This window comes from Pteropus vampyrus, unplaced genomic scaffold (genome assembly GCF_000151845.1).
Source record: "Pteropus vampyrus isolate Shadow unplaced genomic scaffold, Pvam_2.0 Scaffold272, whole genome shotgun sequence".
Lineage (NCBI taxonomy): Eukaryota > Metazoa > Chordata > Mammalia > Chiroptera > Pteropodidae > Pteropus > Pteropus vampyrus.
Window position 1 is genome coordinate 1169780 of NW_011889053.1, and position 22322 is coordinate 1192101.

At 42.9% G+C, this 22322-nt stretch overlaps 1 protein-coding gene across 1 annotated transcript in view; it reads right to left on the reverse strand.

The window, feature by feature from the left end:
• Nucleotides 1–22322, reverse strand: part of RNF17 (ring finger protein 17) — a 79362-nt gene that overhangs the window by 11116 nt on the left and 45924 nt on the right. The window contains exons 19-30 of the mRNA XM_011375476.2: nucleotides 20701–20821; nucleotides 17178–17405; nucleotides 16414–16564; nucleotides 16144–16262; nucleotides 10732–10822; nucleotides 9639–9754; nucleotides 7782–8071; nucleotides 6289–6452; nucleotides 4893–5012; nucleotides 3498–3578; nucleotides 2151–2276; nucleotides 1003–1059 (exon numbers count right to left, since the gene is read on the reverse strand). Of these exons, the coding sequence (XP_011373778.1) occupies nucleotides 1003–1059; nucleotides 2151–2276; nucleotides 3498–3578; nucleotides 4893–5012; nucleotides 6289–6452; nucleotides 7782–8071; nucleotides 9639–9754; nucleotides 10732–10822; nucleotides 16144–16262; nucleotides 16414–16564; nucleotides 17178–17405; nucleotides 20701–20821 (1664 nt within the window). The remainder of the gene's footprint in view (nucleotides 1–1002; nucleotides 1060–2150; nucleotides 2277–3497; nucleotides 3579–4892; nucleotides 5013–6288; nucleotides 6453–7781; nucleotides 8072–9638; nucleotides 9755–10731; nucleotides 10823–16143; nucleotides 16263–16413; nucleotides 16565–17177; nucleotides 17406–20700; nucleotides 20822–22322) is intronic.

The following is a 22322-nucleotide window of genomic DNA, read 5'->3' on the forward strand; positions in this document are numbered from 1 at the left end:
CTGTGTGAACTCTTCATGCATCGTGGATAGCAGCCCCTTACCAGACACACCATTTGAGATTTACTCCTGTGCTGTGGACTGCCCTGCTGTTTTGCTGATCGTTTCCTGTGCTGTGCAGAAGTTTTTTAGTTTGATGTTGTCCCCCTTAATTCTGTTTTTGTTGCCTTTGTTTTCAATGTTAAACCCTAAAGACAGGATTTAAACAGAGATTTTGCCAAAGAAAATATATAAATAGCCGAAGAGAACATGGAAAGATGCTCAGTGTCATCAGTCATCAGGCAAATGCCACAGTGGGATACCGCACTTTACACCTGCTCTGGGCTGGCCAGGAAAAGACCCGGCAGTGAGCGCGGGCACGGACCCGGGGAACATGGCCCCCTCGCACATTCCCGGCACAGAAGTAAGTGGAGCGGCCCCTGTGGGCCACGGTCTCGCAGCTCCTCACAGTGGTAGTGGTCACCACATGACTCGGTCCTCCATGCCTAAGACCGTGCCTGAGAGAAAGCAGATTTTCACCCCAAAACGTGCGAGTGCCACAGTCGCTTTACTCACAGTCACAAAAAGGTGGAAACAGCCCACGTGTCCATCAACGGCTGAATGGAAAAACAGGACAAGGTCTGTGATTCAGCCATAAAAAGGACACTAATGAACCCCGAGACACGCTGAGTGCAAGAGGCCACCACCCATGAAGGGCCTCACATCGTGCCCTGACAGGCAGGCCCGATGGGTCAGCGGTCTGCAGGGGCCCAGGGCGGGCAGGGAGGGGACGGGACCACCGCTGGCATGAGGTTTCTCTGGGTGATGAAACGTGGAGTTAGAGTTGCGATGGCTGCACAGGTCGGTGAACACTCTAAAACCACTTTAAAAAGCTGAATTTTATGGTATGTAAACCATATCTCAATAAAGCCATTATAAAAGAAAATGCTACTTCCTGATTTTGTGCCAGATCTTTTGTGTTGATGAACTGTCCAAAGTTTCCAGAATATCAGGACTGAAACCTACCTCGAACCTTACTTCCCATCTTTCCTCCTCATACTTGCTGCTGTCATCTGTTGGTTTCTGAAATATGACATTATCAATGAATAAATCCATCATTAATGACATGACACCGCTTTAAGGCACTTTCATACTTCATCTCCACAAAAACTGGGTGCATGTCCTCACTGGCATGCACTTAGTTGTTTTGGGTTAACTATGGGAAAACCTAATGCTCTGAGTAATCTTAATATTGTACCAGTAAAAATCCTCAGAATTGTGCTAAACGTGTCAGCTGTAACTGGCTTGATATTTAAGGGAGTGGGAGTTCTTTCCTTCCAGATGTTTACGCAGCACAGCGGGAAGAGACTGAGTAATCTGTACAAAGCCTGTTAAACGGATGGAACACCTGCTACGCAAACACGGGGGCACAAACGCATGCACACGCCCGTCCCCCTGAAAGACAGCTGCAGTGAGGACGACGTGTACTAAGCAGTATCACAGTTTCTACTTGAGAGAAGAAAGTACTTTTCTATGTTAAACTGAACACTCGATGTTTGGTTTTGTAGTATCACTAAAATGAGTATTTAAAAATCTGACATGTGAACTGTACGCCTACAAGTGAAACATTATGACTTATGAAGAACACCCCACTTCCACAAAGCACTTAGGGCAGCTGCCAACATGAAACCAAATCTGTAACAGGGTAATTATGTTTTTTAAATCATTAAAACCACAAGCGCCAGGAGACTGGACAGGGTTATTTCTTAAAGTTAAGCTTAAAATTTGGCTCTGAGTTTGCTGTAAGAAGGCAAAATGAGGGAAATGTTATAATGTCAAATAAAAGGGAAAATATCTGATCTGGGGAGAGAGCCTTTTCCTGGCCGTGAATTCTACCATGATTTTATTACTTACATCTCTCAAACGATACTAGCTAGATATGGGTTTCTTGCTAGGTTTAAAAGCATACAGACAATAAAATCTTAATGCAATTAAAGTCTTTTTTTAGGACATGTAAAATATTGCTTTCACAATAAAGAATTTACAAATTCTCTAGGCTCTCTTAACATCAGACACGTAGAAGCATATTGAAGACAGGGTGTAAGACAAAATACATTTTAACAAGAATTTATTTTTCTATAATTTAGATTTTTATAGAAAAACAGTTAACTTACTTCTTTTAATATCTCTTCAGAATGTTCAAAAGAGCAATATTTATGGTGTGCCATAAAATAAGAAAGTGACATTCCATCAAAATAGAGATGAACAGAAAATTTCTCCCATGGATTTTCCGGTAATTCCTATTTAAGTTCAATAAAGGTTATCAGTATGAGAATAAAGTCTGTTTGAAGATTAAACTTTCATAGCAAAAATGAAATGAGAGTTCTGAAAATCACAGTATTATAAGCTTGACGAATGACTCATTCTATAAAATTTCTTTCCAGATATTTTGGCAGGTTTTGAGGCACTAACTCTATTATTTTGTTTTACGTAAAATATACTGACATGGAAATAAGGTAGAGAATTTTATACTTATTTACTATACAATAACTTACTGTATATAATTCACTATACCTCATCTTTAGATAATAATAATTCATACTGAGTAGAAGGAGAAAGAAAAGGCACGTTCAGGAGTAAAAAAAATGTTTAGTCAGCACCCTGATGTGGACCGTTTCTTGTCACCCGTGCCCTGCCTTAGCCACACTCGCATCCCTGAGGGATGGCCAGTGCCTTCCAGATCTCCCCCTGCTTCTACCCTCTGTCGCCGTCCAGGTTCATCTGTGCGAAGGGACGGCAGTGGCACGCGAGGCCAGGCCAGGCCGCTCCCCTGCTCGAGCCCTTGCACAGAGCCCTAGGTCCGCGGGCAGCAGCAGCTCCCACGGTCCCCGCTCGCCCGCCCCTGCGGCCCCGTCCCCACCCCGCCCTGCAGCTCTGCGTGGTTTGTCCTGCCTCCATTCTGAAGTCCTCTCTGACATCCTACCTTTGCAGGGATTCTCCTTTCAGTTACCTCGCAGACCTCTGTCCCCTGGCCGAGCAGCTGCACCATTTCCTGACACGTGCCATGCCCACTGTGCTGTCTGGGCCTCCTGGTGCGCCCACTTCCCGGGTCGGGAGACCCTACCTTTCCTCCAGGGCACGCTCTGTGCCCGCTACGTCCAGGTCCCTGCTGCCCCGACCAGCTTCCTGGCAGCAGGTGGCCTCGTGGTCAGCCCTCAGGTCCGTCCCACCCGCCTGCCCCAGCCTAGCACCTCTGAACACCCTGTGGGCACATGCCCCTCACGCTTCGGTGCCACCTGTTGCCAGAATGAATTCATAAAGAAACTTCCAAATTACTGACTTCGATGCTCATGAAGTCCTCAGAATGAGGCTCACTCAAAGCAAGCTCAGGAACCGAAGCAGCAGCGTCTTTTAGATTAATGCGTAACTTAGCCGCACCCAGGGACATGGTTCACCATAAAAACGCTCCACACCGCGTTGACATCACCTCTGAACCCCGGCTCCCGTGCTCAGGTAATTACCGTGATGTGAATCTCCACCTCTCTCCTCGAAAGCAGTTCCTGAAGGAGCTCTACTGCATCCGGCTGCCAGGTGCCCCCAACCTGTTTGGGGTGACAAACTCAGAGTCATTCACACGTTCACAAAAGAGCAGGAAGCAAACGAAGGCACACTAAAGCAGCCTCACGCAGGCAGCATTGGAGAGGAGCACGAGGAACACAGGCGTAAGACAAACATGATCTTAAACTAGCAATCTGAGCTTCCCCCGTCGTGGTTCCTCAAAGCATTTCATGCTTTAAAAATATAAACCTACAGATATGGGCAGAAGGCGGATGACGTGAAGGCTGAGAACGCAGCCTTGGAGCCCAGGAGCTGGAGGCGGGGGGCTGTGCTCTGCTTTACAGCCCCGAAGGAGTCAAGCCTGCTGAAAGCTTGATCTTGGGTTTCTAGCCTCCAGGACCACGAGACAATACGTTTCTGTTATTTATGACAGCGGTCCCCAACTTTTGTTGCACCAGGGACCAGTGCTCCTATGAGAATCTAATGCCTGATGATCTGAGGCGGAGCTGAGGTGGTGATGCTGGTGCTGGGGAGCAGCTGCTAACACAGATGGAGCTTCGCTTGCTGGCCCACTGCTCACTTCCTGCTGTGCTGCCTGGTTTTTAACAGGCCACAGACCCTTACTGGCGTAAAGCCCGGGGGGTTAGGGACCTGATTTAAACCATAAAACATGTATGTAAAAACCTAAATCAAAAACAAAGCATCATAACATTTTTTTAAAGGCCAATACACCAATGTGGTGCCAGCAATATGCGTTTATTAGGGGCAGAGACTGTCACAGTCCACTTGGTGAGAGGCACATATGCAAGGAGTCGAGCCTCCTGCCACTGTGAGCCACGCAGAAGTAGACTCTGCCCAGCCAGTCCTCGGGGCGGCTGCACTTCTGGGGGCATCATGGCCACAGCCCCATGAGGAATCCTGAGCCAAAACCCTGCAGCTATGCCGCTCCTAATGCCAGAGCCACACACACTGTATAAGATCAGAAAAAGTTTACTGTTGATTTAGATACAAGGTTTACCTTATTTGTGATACAGCAAGGGGGTGATACCACCCCCTTTATCTGATTTCTAGCTTCAAACTTGTTGAAATTTTACTTGATAAAGGAGTAACTTAATTTTTAAAATCTTATGCCTTGCCTTCTATGAAGGTATTTCTCTTCATTTATTCAGATCTTTTTATATCCTTCAGTATAATTCTGTAGTTTTCTTTATTAAGGCCCTTTAGCTGTCATATTAAACATTTCTAAGTATTTTATTTTTGTTGCAACTGAAAGGGATTTCATTTTACATTCTAATTTCTAGAAAATTATTAACAAAAAATATTTAAATTAATCATCCCACAAATTACTGTTTACTCACGGGTATGGTATCATGGAGCTGACAGGGAATACAAAACTGGGGTGTCTCAGGATACAACAAAATAGGGTAAAGATGACACTGCGGGATCTTCTCAGTTAATCCGTGATCTAAATATTGTACCTGAAACAGGACAAATAAAATTTATTATTAAAATTTACTATTTATAAATTAAGGGATAGGAGGGGCTCCCTGGTCTTAAAAAAAGACATCCTAGAAAAATACCTAAATCTGAAATTTGAAAAATCTCTAGAAAAGGCAATACTGTATTTCCTCGTCCCATAATACTTCAAACCCCATTTTCAAGGGCTTTCTTAACACAAAAAAGAGGGTTTTTTTTTTTTTTTGATCTGGGTCTTGTTAGATTTACAAATTCCTTAAGAATAATCCATTTTTTAGGATAATTTTTAAATTTTGTTTTTTCAAGTTATTTTAAAAGTATATGTTTACATTTAGTAAACATTTTTTAAATTCTCAGTATTTCTCAAACAGTTTCACAGTCTGGGAAACCATGTACAATGTTTTCTTCTTGGGTTGTCCTGGCACTAGGCGTTTCAAAAAATGAAATGGGTCACGGGGAAATGAAGCACAGCACAGGAGTACAGTCAGCAGCACTGTAAAAAGTCTGTGTGGGGCCAGGTGGGGAATAGACTTTTTGTAACTTATATAAATGTCTAATCACTGTATTGTACATCTGACCCTAATATAATACTGTAGTTACTGTAATACAGTAAGCCAACTGTAATGGAAAATATTTTTTAAAAAGAAATAGAATTGAACACGACATATGAGTATATTCCATGCAGTCAGGATGAGCACAGTTTTACGTAATGTTTATTTCTTAATGTGGATCATAGGATAAACTTCAAAAGATATCAGGTTAAGGAATGGCAAATTTACTGCATATACTTAAAATGCAAAATGACCACAAGAATAAAGTGATGATTAAAATGTCAAAATACTTTTAAATAAATTTTAAGAAACAGAGGTATTAGATAATGTGAGAAAAAAATAAAGTTCACCACCATCTTCTTTATTTGGATTCCAGGTCTGTAAAGTACGTGAGTTATAACTTAAGGAACATGGAAAACAAGCTGTTTTACTTAATACCATGTATGCAAATAGGGCTTCCAATTGCAAGTACATGGTACCATTAAAATAGCAGAGGCCAAATCTCTACCTGAAAATATATTCTGGTTATTTGGGTTAGTAAATATACTTAAAAACAAAAACAAAAATTCTTATTACAAATAAGCGTGTAATGCATCTGATTGGTCTTCCTACAGGAATGAAGTCATTAAAAGATATTTTAACCACACCTTCATGTATTTAGATTCAAAAGACCACTTAGCGTTATAGCATTTAGCCTTAAAACAGTCACACAGAGTTTCACGCTCACCCTGATCATGCCGCCAACGACCTCCATGACCTTGCCTCTATACCACATGGTATCTGATCCTCTCACGGCACAGGCTTCTCCCTTTTTCCAGAAATAAGGCTCCAAAAGACCAAGGCATTTTAAATTACTTTGAATTTCACTCATCATTTTCATTAGCTCAAATTCTGAAGAAATTATTAAAAATAGAAAGCACTTAGGAAAAACTCCTTACCATTTTCAAATGAAGTCATCACCTATTTTTAAAAATTTTATCCCTTAGATAATATTATAAAGAATTAAAAATCAATCCCCACAGTATATAGCTTTAATAAAAATCTAATTCGGGCAGTAGCACCTATATGCTTCAAAATTTGCAATTGACAGCATGTAAATAATTATTCTGATCTCTGATTATAAATGCAAGCACCCTTTGAGGAGTGTAAAAATCACTAAAAGCTCTAAGATACGTGAGATGGCGGAATATAAAAGAACCACCACTTCAAGACACCATTTTGATAGTGCATGAGAAAAACACAGCACGCTGTGTTCCTTGAGCTTAACCCCAGGTGTGGCTGGCATGTGACACCAAGATTCCAGTGCTGCCACTGACTGCGGTTGGCCCACTGTTGTACAATGTGCCCCACGACGACACTGCAGAAGACGAGCTCTGCACTCAGTCCCCGAAACAGCTCTGCCACTTTAGGCGAGGGACCTTGGGGAGCTCCTTTACCCCACAAGCCTTTGTTTACTCCTCTGTACCCTGGCTGTCACAGTACCTGACCGCAGTCAGGGTTGCGGGGGGCCACGTGCAGGGCACCCGTAACCGTTGGTGGTGTCAGCCACGACTGTCCGTACGTGCCAAGCACAGCTTCCAGATTAGGCACTAGAGCTACGGGTCTCAGCCACTGGTCACTTCTAGAACAGCCAACTACACAGACTCATCGGGTTTTTCAAACCGAAACATAGTATTTAAGAGATGAACAAATGAGACAAAAATCTGACAAGTTCACAGCCACTGTGCCCATCCCACAGCTGGACTCACTGCCCTGCGAGTGCCGTGGTGCCGGGTGCACACAGGGTCCCGGACACGGTCAGGCCGTACGTAAGCCTGGAGAGCTCAGGGAAGCCTGAACGCTGGCAAACGCCCTGACCCTCTGGTCACTGGTTGTGACCTCTCCTCTTCCTAAATGAATATAAACTTTGCATTCTTCTTGCGTGGCCACCAAACACGTGTAAGTGCCGCACACTGGAGCACTGCCACCTCCAGGGGTCCGCCCCATGCTCACCTTAGGCCAGAGTCTCCCCTGACGTCACAGTAAGCAGCGTCTACGTGCGAGCACTGCGAAAAGCACCGTGTGCGTTACTTCATTTAACCCTCACAACGACTCAGTGAAATGACGTCCGAAGAGGTGAAACCTTCGTCCAGCACATCCCCCTCCACGTCTGCCTCACTAGAGAATGAGCTCCAGCTACCACTTATGCTGACTGACCCTATGTCATGTAAAAGCTCTTACCTGATAATTTAGGTACCACAAACACAGTTCCATCATCACCAACGCAGGTGACTACTGCCTCGAATACTTCCATGTCAGGAATAACTGGCGGTTTATAGCATCCAGTGGGTCTTGGTTCTAAAATTTCCTCCTTAAATTCAGATACCTCGTCTTTACTGGTAATATCAGCAGCTAGTTTGTCAGGGTCCAAGTTAATTTCAGTACAGTTGGTAACCACCGAATCATCATCTTTCAGGGGAATTTCCAGAGACTTCTCAGATAACGAATGGCTGTTATCTAATTTATTAATTCTGTAACATCCAAGAAAAGAATACATCTAAACGTGAGCAAATAAAAAAATTCTGGAGAAAATATAAAAAGAATCCTTCTACTATACTTGAAGTCTAAAGAAAATATTTGCTCTAGTCTAATTTGTTAAATGAAAATGAGCATAATAATGAAAATTATTTAAAATTATGAATGAGCTTCATAAAAAAGGTTCGTAATCTCACTGAAGTGTTTTAAATTACAATCTCATATTTACGCCATACTCTCTGCAAAGCCAGTGAGCACAGCTCAGGCACAGCATGACACTGGGAGTGCCCCTGGGGGCCAACTGAGTCAGCCCGCAGATGGAGCGTGTCCACGTGGCGAGTCGTCAGCATCGAGCATCATAAAGACACCATGTGTTCCTTAAACACACGGCCCATCAGACATTAAGTGTTGGTGGTCATATGCTATATTCATCAGAATTTTTTTACCTCCTGTCGTTCCCTTCCAATTAAAAAAAAAAGTACACCTGCAAAGAAAACCTGGAAGGAAATATGCTTATTTTAGAATTGTACATTTTTGTTTCTTCTACTTTGCTCTATTTTCTTTTCAAAGGAAATAAGCGTCGACAAAATAGCCCCATATGCCCTCAGCTTGCACTGCCCCTTGTCCCCAGCCAAGCTAGCAGGCAGTTCCAGCGTTGTCAAAACGGTGACGGATATGGCGACCGTGGCAGCTGTCATCAGCAATGCTAGCTTGCCCAGTGTTGTTCACGGTAACAGTTCTTTCAAGGAATGGCTTTAGTCTACAGGCAGTGAGCCCAAAGAGACACTGGTGGAACAAAGGTGCAGGACCCAGCCACAGGCCCGTGCCCAGCCTGCCGGTCAGCGCTCGCCAGCCATAGCCAGTCACCTCATGATCCCTCTGCTTCTGACCCCTAGATCTCCCTCCATTCCATTAGCACTGGGGTGTGGGCCAGGAATAAGGTAAGATCTAATAATGCAAGATGAAAACAGCGATCTGGCCATGCATGGGACAAGGTGGCTACTTGGGACATGTGTTTGCCATTGCCACAGAGCCCTACCCCTGGGGGGGAGAGAGGAAGCCAGGACTATCGCAAGAGCCTGGCCCTTCTCCCCTAGGACTTTGCAAAGGCACTTACACCTCGAACGCAGTGCTCGAAGGATCTTTCCATGTGAACACTGCTCGATTCTGTTTTCTTTTACCCGTTTCTGTTGCACACACACATTTTGGCAAACACCTACGAGAACTGCCAACATAAAGCTTAAACATTCTTGTCTCAGCAGTGAGGCCAAAGGGCGCAGATCAGTTCCTGTCATTCCCTTTTCCTCTGGTTTACAGTGTAAATGCAAAGCCAGGGGAAAATAGAAAAGCAAATTGTGCCAGAAGGAGCTCAAACGTTCCATAGCTGATGGGCCCAAATCAGCAAATCGTCAGCCCTGAAGGAGGACATTCTGGGTTAGTTTATACATCATTTTAAAGAACAAACAAGATTCAACTCAGGTGTGAAGGCACATGGACACAGAGGTTTCACATGGGCAAACACGACGCCTCCGTCACACACTGATGCAGAAACGAAGCCCCTACCTCCGCTCTCTCAGGGCCAAACCCTTTTTAATCAAATACTTAGAGACATCCACACGCTCTCCTTTTTCATCTCTGCAGAAAAGCTTCACAGGTAATGGCCATGTCGCGCTGTTTTCCTGCAGTGGTTAAGAGCAGGTAAGTGTGAGACACAAAAGTGAAATCTTATACATGATACCTTTTCACGGGAATTTCCTCCTCAGATCTCCAGGCCAGAAAAACAATCCCCGGCCAAGTAATTTTGATATATGACCAAATTAGAGAGAAAACAGCCTGGAAGAGAGTCAGTGGGGACAATGCCTCGTGAAATGAAATGCCATGGCCAGCCTCACCGTCAGGTGAAATTTATGTGAGTGTGTGTTGGGGGCGGGGGGGGGGGGGGGGGGCGGCCCAAAGGATAGAGAAACTGAAAAACTTTTTTGTCCTAGAATGTGGGGTGGGGTTGGGAAATACACTACAGTTACAAGTTTCTCTATTCTTCTAAACTCTGCAAATTTTAAATTGAAATATATTTCCACAGGTGTGCTTTTCCTACAAAAAGCAAAAGAACAAAACATATATTCTCCTTCATGTGTAATTATAAAATGGAAAAAGTACGCACAGAAAAATGTAACATGGAAAAATTACTTATATAAGAAACTGCTAATCAATGTGATAAAATGTATCGAGGTAGAAAAAAGTAAAGGAGGCAATGAATATTTTTAAATTTTTGAAAAAATATAAAATATTGCCTCCTCTCAAATCCATATCATACACATATTTTTTATGACATAGTTAATATTTCACCAGCAGCTCAACCAACGTTCCAGTTTGTAAAGAATATCACAAGGCTTCAAAAATGCACTCTAGCATAAATTGTTTTGTAACATGCAAATTATCAATTCAAGAATATTACTTTAGAAATGTTTTAATTCATTCATGCGATCATTTATGGTACATCTATTATTAAACAGATATTATAACTTGAAATGAGACCCAAAAAGGTTGTTAAAAAAAAAATCCAAATAGTTTGCTGTTACTTTCTCAACAAGAAATGAACCTGTAGAAAACATTGACGAAATAATTAGTTCACATCTACTGTGACCCCGTTACACACCTGTAAGATCATACTTGCTACAGCTCCAGTCAGGTACAATGAAAGACAGTCACAAGCTGTCGCTGTCCACTTGTCACTCCCCCCAGTTGGTCTAAAACAAAAAATTTTAACAACTTGTTTTATAACCAATACCACAAAATATAGAAATATAAAATAACCACCATATGCATATATATTTGAACCAACCACATATGTAGTGTGAAATCAGTTTAAACGTGGCTTTGTGTTAATTTCACAATTTTCCTCCGTTTTCACAGCTTTTTGTTCATCCCTCTAATGACAAGGTCCTTGTGGGTAATTTTTAAAACAGGCTGGATAAATCTGTAATTCTAAATGGGTTCACTAAAGCTTCTACACTGTTGGAAGGGTCTTTGAGATCCTTTGGCCTTATCTGTGAACAGGTCTGTAATCTCTCCATTTGTGCCCATCTCTAAAAATGCACACAAATACATGGGGCATGTCTGTAGGGTTCATGGTACACATCTGTAGGGTTCGGCCCACAATCTGCAAACGAGCCTGTGACGCAGAGACGAGCCTTCCAATTTACAGACAGCACATCAAGAAGGCGGCCTAGACACTGAGTGACAGTATTTCTATTTCAAAACCAATGAGATGAACTGACAGAAATAAATGTAAAACCCTATATTTTGGTGAAAAAAATCTATGACTTAAGTGTATAAAATGCTATAGCTGCCTAATGAGCATGAGCGAGGAACACGTGCCACTCCTACAAAGTCCTCTGAATGGCAGGCCCTGTGAGGACACCCAGGTCTGTCCTGCCCCCGTGTCAGTGCTGGGCCTTTGGCTGTCAATCTGTGTGGCTGATCCTTCTTCTTCGGGGGAGACGGGACAAGGTAACGCCAGTACAGACAACAAACAGATGCAGACAGACGTGCTTGGGCGCCGTTATGCAATCATCGTTCAGTGAGACTGCAGGTCGAATAGAGTTACAGCTCAGACTGCAGGGCTTCTGACTGCTACTCACGAGCTCAATGTGAGTTCAATGAAAACTGCTTAGACATTCAACCCAACTCACCTTCCCAAACACAGATTTAAACACGCTACACTAACCAAATGTGATGAACAGAATAACATGTTTGTAGTTTTGGTGACATCTGCTCACAATATACCTGAAATAATTCTTCCAACTTAAACCAGAGAACATTTAGAGAAAGAAAGCAGGAAAATCTAGAAATCATGTTATTTTAGGATTATCTGACAAAAACGTAATAGCCTGGAACATGGCATCTACCTTGCCATACATGATGGCTGCCAGGAGTACAGAGGTGTGTTCTGAGGCAAAATGAGGACACATGGCAGGGACGGGGGACATGAGGAGATGCCAGCAGCTGGAGCTGCCTGATCGACGAGCTCCCTAGAGATGCGTGTGCCACAGCACTGGGGGTGTTTGAGCAGGTGCTGACTGTCCACCTACTAGGACAGGTGTTAACAGAAATGACTCACGATGCCACTAAGGTCTGAGTCTGTAATTCTTGTCCCAAAGACACTACGGCTTCACTGCCATGGATTTATCAGTGACGGGAGGCCCCCTAGCAGCAGCCATCTGCCACTTCCTTAACCTGCAAAGTGAAGGCTGAGGGCGGGCTGCGCCCAGGCTCGGGGCTGCCGGGGCCCCTTCCCACCTGGGAGGCCACGAAGGGCGGTCAATGCCGCGGCCCGTGAGAAGCCGCACTGGGCTTGACCAGCAGCGTTCCCTCCTGAACCGCCTACTCAGGACACACTTTTCCTACATTCCTCTAAGCCACATCTTATTTACAGATTTTCCTTAACAGCTGAAGGTAATCTGAATAATTTCTTAGAGATCTGGTGAATTCACCTTTCAAAAGTTATTATGGTAATTTTCAATCAAAAGAAAGCTGAGTATCACTCAGCGTTGACAATTATCAATACGTGATCGAATTTATTTCATCTATAGTCCCACATACCCCATCCCTGATGAGTTTTCATCAAGTTCTAGTTATCACATGATTTCAAAAGATTTTAGTTTGTGCTTCTAAAAGATAAGTCTTTTTAAACTAACATAACCGTGGTACTGTTAGCATGTCTAAAAAATTTAGCAATTCCTTACCATCAACTTTTCAGACGGTGCTCATTTTTCCTGATGTTTCGGGACAGTGTGAACTGGTAAACAAAACCCGTACCCCGTGGGTGGCTGACATGCAGCTCGAATGCCCCTCCCACCTCCTTCCCTTACAGTTTCTGAAGAAACCGTCACTCGTTCTGCAGTGTCCATGGTCTGAATGTAGCTGCATCTCATGGTGTTCAACACGTTCCTCTGTCTCTTGCGTTTCCTTTAAATTCAGAATTTGGTCTGGAGTCCTGATCAGATTCTGGCTCACATTTTTCTTTTCCAGCAACACCATTCGCGGTGGTGCTGCGTACTCCCCTCGGGGGTCCACGTCATTCTCTCCATGTTAGCAGCCACCAACACTCGTTGTCTGGATCCCTCAGTTTCTTAGGGTTATAAAATTGTGCCATTCTAGTGATATCATTCTTCCTTTGTTAGTCGGAATACTTATAAAAAACAATGTTCTCTAATCGACTGTTTGATTATCTTCAAATATAGATCATACAGGAAAGGCAAGACAAAAGCTCATCTCCCTTATTCATCAGTTTCAAGAATAACAAGGTGGCTCCTGGAATCCTCTGAAAGGAACTCGTGAGTTCATCTTTTGTCACCTTATAAACTTGGGGACTGAGACAGCTAATGCTTCAATGGGCCACGCTCGCCCTGAGGATGCTCCAGTCCCACCCTGGAGTTTATTCAGGTTGCCTCCTGAGTCCTTTTGTCATAATCCCAGTCATTCTTAAAGCTTTCTCGCTTTTCGGTATAAGGTATTCTAGATTCATATTGCACATTTCCTGCCCAAGACCTAGAATTGGACATTTTCCCAAAGAGCATGAATTTCTTTAAGTGGGAACTGGCATCTGGAGGCCTCTATTTGCGTACCAACGTAGCTAGCTCACTGCTGCTGGGTCCTTCATGTTACAAGCTAAACAACATGTTTTAGCATTAAAACATCTCATGAGTTTCTACTGATACTGCTAATTCAAAACCAGGAGTACAAGGTAAATTAATTTCAACCTCACGCTTTGTCATCTACCACACTGGTTCGTGGTGACACGCACGCAGTTACTATTCAACTTACCCCCGACACACACCGGTGCTCCAGAGACACCACCACCACTGTGGGATGCTCACCGCAGCGGGCCTGGCAGGGAGGCAGCTGCATTCTGTCCTTAGCTATGCTCTGCTGAGAATGCAGTCCGCTCTGTGAGGAAGATGCTCTCTGAGAGGCTACGACACCAGCTGTATGGTTATTTCATTTTCCTCACCATTTTATTGATTTATTTATATAAAATATTAACAGTTCCAATATTAAATCAATATTGTTAGTAACCGCTTTTCTCTTTCCCCCATTGTCTTATCTGAAGTACCTACTCCTAGTTAACACCAATAAGACAAACATTAAGCTTACTGGACTTGTCATGTAAACTCTTTCTCACCCCAATTTTGAAATTGTGCCATATCTAATCATTGTGTATGCTATTCTGTGTCCTTAAAAAAGACCACGTGACCTTAGTTCTTAGGTGAAACGACTGTAACGCTCACCAGCAGCCCTTGTGCTGGCCTCTCTCTGGAGAGGATTCTGCAGGCGCCTCAGGACCTCCCTAAGCTGTGCTCTCTGTCCTGGGCCACTGTGGCTGGACGTGGGGCCTGCGGCTTGCCATTTTTTAAATTATTTTTAAAATATTACTGCATTACCTCTGGCATAAAGTGTTGATGACACTGTGACTTTGTTTCTCTTACAAGTCAAAAATTTTACTAGATAATCTCTCAGTGTTGGCATTTGATTTTCAATGTGTAGTTTTAAGTAGTCTTTTATTTTAGAAACACTCTTTTGAAGTGGGTTTTTAGTACTTAGTTCTATTGCTTTCAGTTTTCTCCTTTGCAGTTCCTCTTACACGTGTGCTGGGGTCTTGTCTATTTTAGATATCTTTTGTTCTCTTTTGAATCCTCTGGATTTTTATTTTACATTTTAAAAATCTGCCTATCTTGTATTTCTATTTAGGTATTACGTATTGTGTTTGCTTTTACTTTTTTTTTTCTAGTTTAGTCTACTTTTATAGGATTTTATTTCTAATTCTTTCCTGAGTGTTTTTTAAATCTTCCTTTTTCTGTAATGTTATTTCTGAGTTTTTCTAATTGTTCTATGTTGTTCCTCACACTGTCTACATTTTCAAAAATTATTTCGTTCATTCTGAAATATACAATCACAGCTCGCCATTCTGTGGGTCTTCTGGGTGGTTCTCCCTCACCTCTAGGGACATTCTTGGGCTCCTGATTCATTTTTCTCATAATAATGTGCATGGAATTCAACCATAACTCTTCCTTTTGCTCACATTTTACCAGAAATGCCTTTGGGAGGACGGGGTGAACCACCTGCTTTTATAACTTCATGGCTTTAGGGCTTTCTTTGTGTTGTCCTCCCGCAGTGACAGAAAAGGTGGCCTCATGCTCTGGCACCTCGCTCACCTCCCTGCTTTTCCCTGAATCTTTGCTTTGCTCTGGCCATGTCTGGTTTGCTCGCATTGGGCTCTGTTCCCAGGAGTCTCCCCTCTGTTTGTGTCCCGGGAGAGAGCTCTGATGGCTGGGGTCACTCGGCTAAGGAGGGTCCAGCACCACGACACGGGCGCACTGCAGGTCTCTGTGGTCAGCTAGAGGCAGCCTCTGCATCACTCCCTCCTCGGCCGTGGCTGCTGCTCTCGCATTGGCCTGTCTGCTCTGGGGAAATGCGGTGGCCAGTCCCCACTGTCAGAGCCGTCGGAGCCTGGCCAGCTTTCCCCCCCATGCCCTCCCACGCAGAGGCTGATGCCACAGGCCCTGGGTCATGTGTGCCACACCTGCTGGTATCTGGGGACTCACAGGGAAACCTTGTGCCGACTTTTGCTGTGACGCTAACCCGCAGTCTTTAGTTTTGCTATTAAAGTTGCTGTGTTTTGGTAGGGTTCCAGTAGACTCAAAATCCATGCCATACCATGTTCCCAGAATCCTCTGTAATTTAGTCTTTTTGGCAATTTACACATTTTTAGCTTTCCATGGACTCCTAAACTTAGGAAATAAATTTTATTTCTATCTGCCTTTATTATTTTTTTGATATCTAACACTTTGAATTCTATCTAGATACCTGTCATACTCACCTATCTCTATTTCTTAAATACCACTAAAACTGATGTGCTCCAAATTTTTCTTTCCTTCTTCTTAAAACCTTAAAATTTTATGAAAATTTCAGAATATGTTAGCAAAATTAAACTGACAAGAACCCATCTATAAAGAAAAATATTTAAAATCACATTGAATAATAAAAAAATTTACTGAGCTACAACTACCTTATGTCGACGAGAGCACACTCCAAAGACAATCTGCCCGTGGCCTGCAGGGTGTCCTCCAGTTCTCGTAAACACGTGATGTTCACGACCACTTCGACGCCCACGTCGTACAGCAAAACCTGCAAAAACAAAAACTTTATCTACGGCAGGACAACACTTCAAAATATTTTTTTTTGCAAACTGGAAAGCATAATAAAAACTGGATTAAATAACCCAGGATAAAAATACAAAATGCGTTCACTTCCATGATTCTATTTTAACTGCATTTACCTCTACCAAGGAGTCTGTGACCATTCTGATGATCTGGCCTCTTCGCCACTGGTTGTTTTCTGGGATCTCGACAGCACAGTGCATACCGTTCTCCCACTTAACTGGCTCCCATTTGGAGTTTTCATAAGCAGCTACCATCTTTTCTTCTAAACTATGTAAATAAAAAGTATTTTAATCTTCTAAATCTTCTCTTATAACATATAATTCTCGGACCATGTATCTGCTACTGTCCTCCCTTACTCATTCTGCTCCTGCCAGACTGAATACCTGTCCTCCCGACACACAGGACTAAGTGCACCGCAGGGCCTTCGAACTATATTCACCCTCTGCCAGAGACGGGTGTCCCTAGGTCCCCCAAGGCTCCTGCCGCTCCTCCCTCAGGACCCAGCTCGAATGCCACCGTCTGTGAGGCCTTCCTAAAACTGTCTTCTTCCCCAACGGCTTCATCTTTCTCCGCTGTCTTCATCACCATCCGCTGTGCTAAATGTTTCATTTGCTCACTGTCTCTCCCTCTACTAATGTCCCCCACTCCAGGAACACTGGATGTCACACAGTAGGTGCTCAGTAAGTATTTATGGGATGAATAAATTCTAATCTAGTGAAAATAACCCGTAAATATTCTATTTGTATACGTTTAACTAGTTTTTTAGTGATTACTTAGTTGAAATAATTTTGCTACTTTTAAAATTCTATGACCTCTAGATCTTTGAAATATAGAAAAAAAGAAAACCATATGCAATAAACATCTTCCTTATATCTTATACCTATTAAGCAAGTTTTCTGTTAATAACCACTGAACATAAATCTTCTCGGGAGATACTACATTACAGATATGCACAGGCAGCTCCTTGTTACAAAGCGACTGGAGATTCTCATTTGGTAGAGATTTTGCAGACACAGAACTCAAGTTGTTTACTTCATCTGAAATAATTTCTTCTGGAGAAGGATCCCATACTTCGGTATGCTTTTTGGAATTATCTTTGATAGTATAACTGAAAAAGAACAAAACCCATTAGCAAAAACAGTAGTTTGCAAAATACTTGTTTGTATTTGCTTAGATCTAGAGATTAAGGCGTTTTAGCTATGACTCACTGTTTCTCAGTTTTGATATTAATAGCAATTTTATTTTTTAAAAAGAGTTTAGTTACCACCGAAGCAAGCATAAAGAGAAAAATCTAAGTCAAACTTTCTATTTTAAAAACAGTTTACAATACCAACTTTGCTCATGAATTCACCATTTCCCATTGATATTTTATACTCACAAAGATTATTCAGTTTTTTTGATAACTTGAGTATTTCTCCTTGATGAAAAAATATCAATCTGTTTGCCAATGAGGATACAAGTGAAAAGCAATTGAAAATAAAGGGTGTTAAAAAGCAAAATTGTTAAATGAAGTGTTTAATAAATCAGGTTAGTTCAGATTAAACACAGATAATTAGATGTCATTTTTTATTTCTATAAAGGAAAACTTGATTTCTTTCACAGTTTGAGATTCAGCTAACTGAGATGACTGATTTTGCTGCTGAATCTAATAGACAGTTTTTGGTCCTCACTGGAAATGAACTCTGAGCACCAGCTACTTCTCCCTTCCTGCAACGTCTCTTCCTTTGGCTCCTGGCTTCTCAGGCGTGGGTTCCTGAGCTACCACTTTGGGACTTCTCGTTCCTGTGATAATCCTCAGCTCCAGACGACTGAGGTGGATGACGGAAGAGATCATTCTATTCACTCCCACAGACTCCTTTATCTTTTATACGCTGGTGACTCCCATATGAGTCACCTAACCAGGTCTCCCGTCCATGTTCTAGATCCACACATTCGTCCCCTCCATGCAATATTTACTAGGGACAAACTGTGAGCCAAGAAAAATGCTAGATGCCCGTGGTGTGGACAAAGCAGGCAGGGTTCGAGTCTTCACAGTGTGTGCCACAGAGTGATGCTGAGACTTACGTAACTATACAAAAAAAAATTACGACATGAACAAGATTTACACAAAAAAAGGACAATGGTGTGGGCCAATGAAGTCTCGTCTGGTCTGGGAGGTAGGAAAGGTCTCTCTGAGTGACACTTCAGATTTTAAAAGGCTACACAGGAGTTTGCTAACATTCCAGGAACCGAAACGAAATGTGTAGCTGACACAGTAAGACGACGGGCAACAGCATGAAGCTCATCGGTAGGCAGGGGCCGGACTATTTGGGCAACGTCACTTGTTATCTTATAAAAGACGTATATCTTACAAAGGGTGTGTATGGTGTAACTGAGTGTGACGGAGAGGCTTGACTGGGATGTCACATTTCTCTGCTCACTCCTCGGTGATCAGGGCAGGCAGTGGTCCTGTCCTCTGTCCCCTCACCTTCCTCGTTCCAATGTGCCACCTCCAGACGTCCTGATGCGTGGATCTGTCAGACATGCTGTGTGCTGAGCAGAGGGCCTTTTGCTCCATCACAGCTGTCTGACTTGTTGTAAAATCAAGGGGAGACACGAAGGGTCTTCTTACCCCGCTATGATGTTGACACCGAGTACCCGTTTTCACGTCTTTTGGGTATGTACCCAAGAACAGAACTGCTGGGTCATGTGGTGATTCCACGTTTAAGGATCTGAGGATCTGCCCAACTGTCTTCCACGGTAGCTGTACCATTTATATTCCCACCAGCAATCTACGAGGATCAAATTTCCACACTCTCACCAACACGTTATTTTCCATGTTTTTTTATTACAGCCATCAATAGTGGGTGTGAAATGGTATACTAACAGATTTTTTAAAAAGAAATGTTATTCATTTTTGAGACATATATACACATGGTCCAAATTTTAAAATACAGAAAAGGTACCGGGGTGAACACTACTACTGGATTTTATAACTCCTTCCAGAGAAATGATACTCTCACACACGTATGCAAAGCTGTGTTGGTTAAAAAAAAAATCAAACATCCATCATTGGTTCTATGCCCCATCTGATACCTTTTAAAATGAACGTTAACTGGAAAAAACTTATGACTTTGATGCTTTAAAAAAAATTTGGTAAAATGAGAGTTAAGTAAATATTTGATGTTATTAATTAAAACGCTTAATTGTAGCAATGGAAGGCTCCTGAAGTTGGCCAATGCCATCGGTCTTATCATTAGTGAACAGGCCGGCTAACAGCAGGACGCAAAGTACAAGCTTCACGGCCAAGAGCTGCACCTCCAACTTTTGGCTACAATGGAAGCAACAGGACCGTACAGCTCACATATCCAGGTAAAGACATTAACGTTGACGAAAACCTGAGGGCATGCTTACAGGTTGACACATAAATGTCACCTCCTACTGTGTGCTAATCATACTTTATGACCAAGCTAACAAGTTTTTTAAAAACTTCGGCTTTACAGAAGTATAACTGATACATGAAATTGTAAGATATTTAAAGTGTACATGTTTATCCAAATCCATAGCTGTATACCTAAAAAGAGTGAAATTTTATTGTGTATGTTATATCTCAATAACCCTGACTTTGACAGAAAGAAAACTCAGTCTAAAGCACTCGAGTATCTACTCTGACCTCTGTCTTGCCCTCCTGGGGACCTGCAGTGGGCGAGCACAGGTGCTCCCTGTGCCACAGCCCTCCTGGCGTCCGGGCGGAGGGGACAGGCCCACAGGCCTCCGCTGGCACCCTGCTCCTCTGGCTCAGCCTGAGGCAGGGTGTGGGTGTCACTGACACTGGCTTTCTTCAGCGCCCTCTGTGGAGCTTCTTCAGAAGCTCCCTCGGGCCACCCTACTGTATGAGTCCTGTCCTGGAAGAGCCACTCTGTCTCCCCTCCAAGTCCTCCCACTCCCTAACCACCACTCTGCACTTCCACGTCTGGCCTGTCCTGGGTCTCAGCACAATGGCTCAATCCTGGTTCTCTTTCAAAGTACACACTTGAACCCAGGAAAAAGCCACGTTTCTCCAAACGGAAATGCAGGCCGCTCTACCACCCCACTTCTTCTCTATCCTGCCATTTTGCTTCTCTAATAGGTAGACAGGCTGCCTAAGCAGATGTTCCGCCCAGAAACAAGATGTCAGTATCCTCTTCCTATCTGCGCCTTCAATCTCTCGGAGCCACTCTCGTGGTTTTGGGGTTCCTTAGATAGAGGGAAAAGCCACTCTACTTCTCATTAGACTAATCCCTTCAACGACTGTTCCTGACCAGGATCAGGGGAAACGCCCTTCGCTGGTCAAAGCAGGAATCCTATGGGGAACAATGGCGGTTTCCCTTCTCATGACTGAAGTGATATGTGATCTACACACGAAGGTTCACGGGTCTACTTACCCTACTTCATAAGATGCTAGGCCCTCCTTGACTAGCTGGTGATTAATGCTGGTAGGAGTCATTCCAGGAGCACCGAGAGAATCGAAAAGCTCAACTAAGAGCACATTATCTTCCAGAATTTCTGCAAAACCATTAAGACTAATTTGGGGAAAGAAAGAAATATGTCGCAAAATATTCTAAATGAAGCAATTCAAAAACACTGGAAACCTAATTTCCTTCATTTTGCATCCATGAGGTTTTTTGCTGAATAATGGTCAAAGTCTCAGTCTAGGAGTAGAAGCAGAATTTTGCAGACACAAAAGAACGGCCAACGCTTTCTACAGCATATACAACTTAGTAAAATGTTCATTTTTGGATTACTGTGTACTGTTCTATAATGAACCAAAAGCAGTTTAAAGCTTTTAGGTTCAGAAAGATATAAACTGACATATATTTCATTAAAAAATTGTTCTTTCGCGTTTTTACACTGTTTCATTGGATTCAACCAAGTTCCAGAGGACAAAAGAAATGAATAAAAGTTAATTCAGGTCAGAGATTATTTGCGAAGGTTTATGGTTTTTATAACAATGGCACAAAGTTTAAAACAGCAAAAGCTCAATCTAGAACCCTTAACTGGAATTTTTCCCATCCTTCTGATTTTAGGACAAGCCATCTAACTTAATTTCTTTTAGAAACCAAATTGGCTGCTTATTAGATCTATTTCTTTAACTATAAACCAAGAGTTAGCTGAGGGTGAAGTTTGCATCTCATATGCTCATTCACTTATCTACAGCACTCAGCATAGTGAGCCTGCTTGGTAAATATCTGCGTAGACGACAGAAGAATTTCTTTAAGTAGCACGTACTTCCTTCCATGCACTGGGATCAGTTTATGCCTCCACCTTCCAGGCCAGCGGTCCCCAACCTTTGTGGCACCAAGGAGTGGTGCTCCTATGAGAATCTAATGCCTGAGGATCTGAGGTGGAGCTGAGGTGGTGATGCTGGAGCTGGGGAGTGGCTGCAAATACAGATGAAACTTCACTGGCCTGCCCGCCACTCACCTCCTGCTGGGTGGCCCAGTTCCTAATAGGCCAGGACCAGTACCGGTCTACGGCCAGGGGTTGGGGACCCCTGTTCTAGACATCAGTAGTTGGTAGCAGCCGGTCAGAATGATTCCAAATAAAAAGATAAATTGTTACCAGCAGTAACACCCTATATCATCTAGTCTTAAGAAAACATATTAGAAAACCTTTTCAATAACTTAAAATCATTTCTACTTTTCAATGGATCAGTTATATTATCTAGAAACAAAAGGCTAAGCAAGCAACGCTGAGCCTCAACCACCTCTGATCTCCTGACTTCCCATCTCTCATGTCCCCATCACGTTCTTTATTCCAACAGGGCCATCCTCCCAGTGTTCTGTCTTCTCCCCCTCCCTCCTCTGCTCCTAATTGAAATGTAAATGTCCCTTGCTTTATAAGATAACCATACGTGTTAATGCGAGGCTCACATTCTCATCTGGAAGTTCACTTTATTATAAATGTCTTGAACTCTTGATCTCATTGCTGTGCAGGTTAACGGGGAAAGTTATTTTAGGTTGAGCAGGGCCTCTGGCAGTCCTTAAATCAAATTATGTAGGTAGAT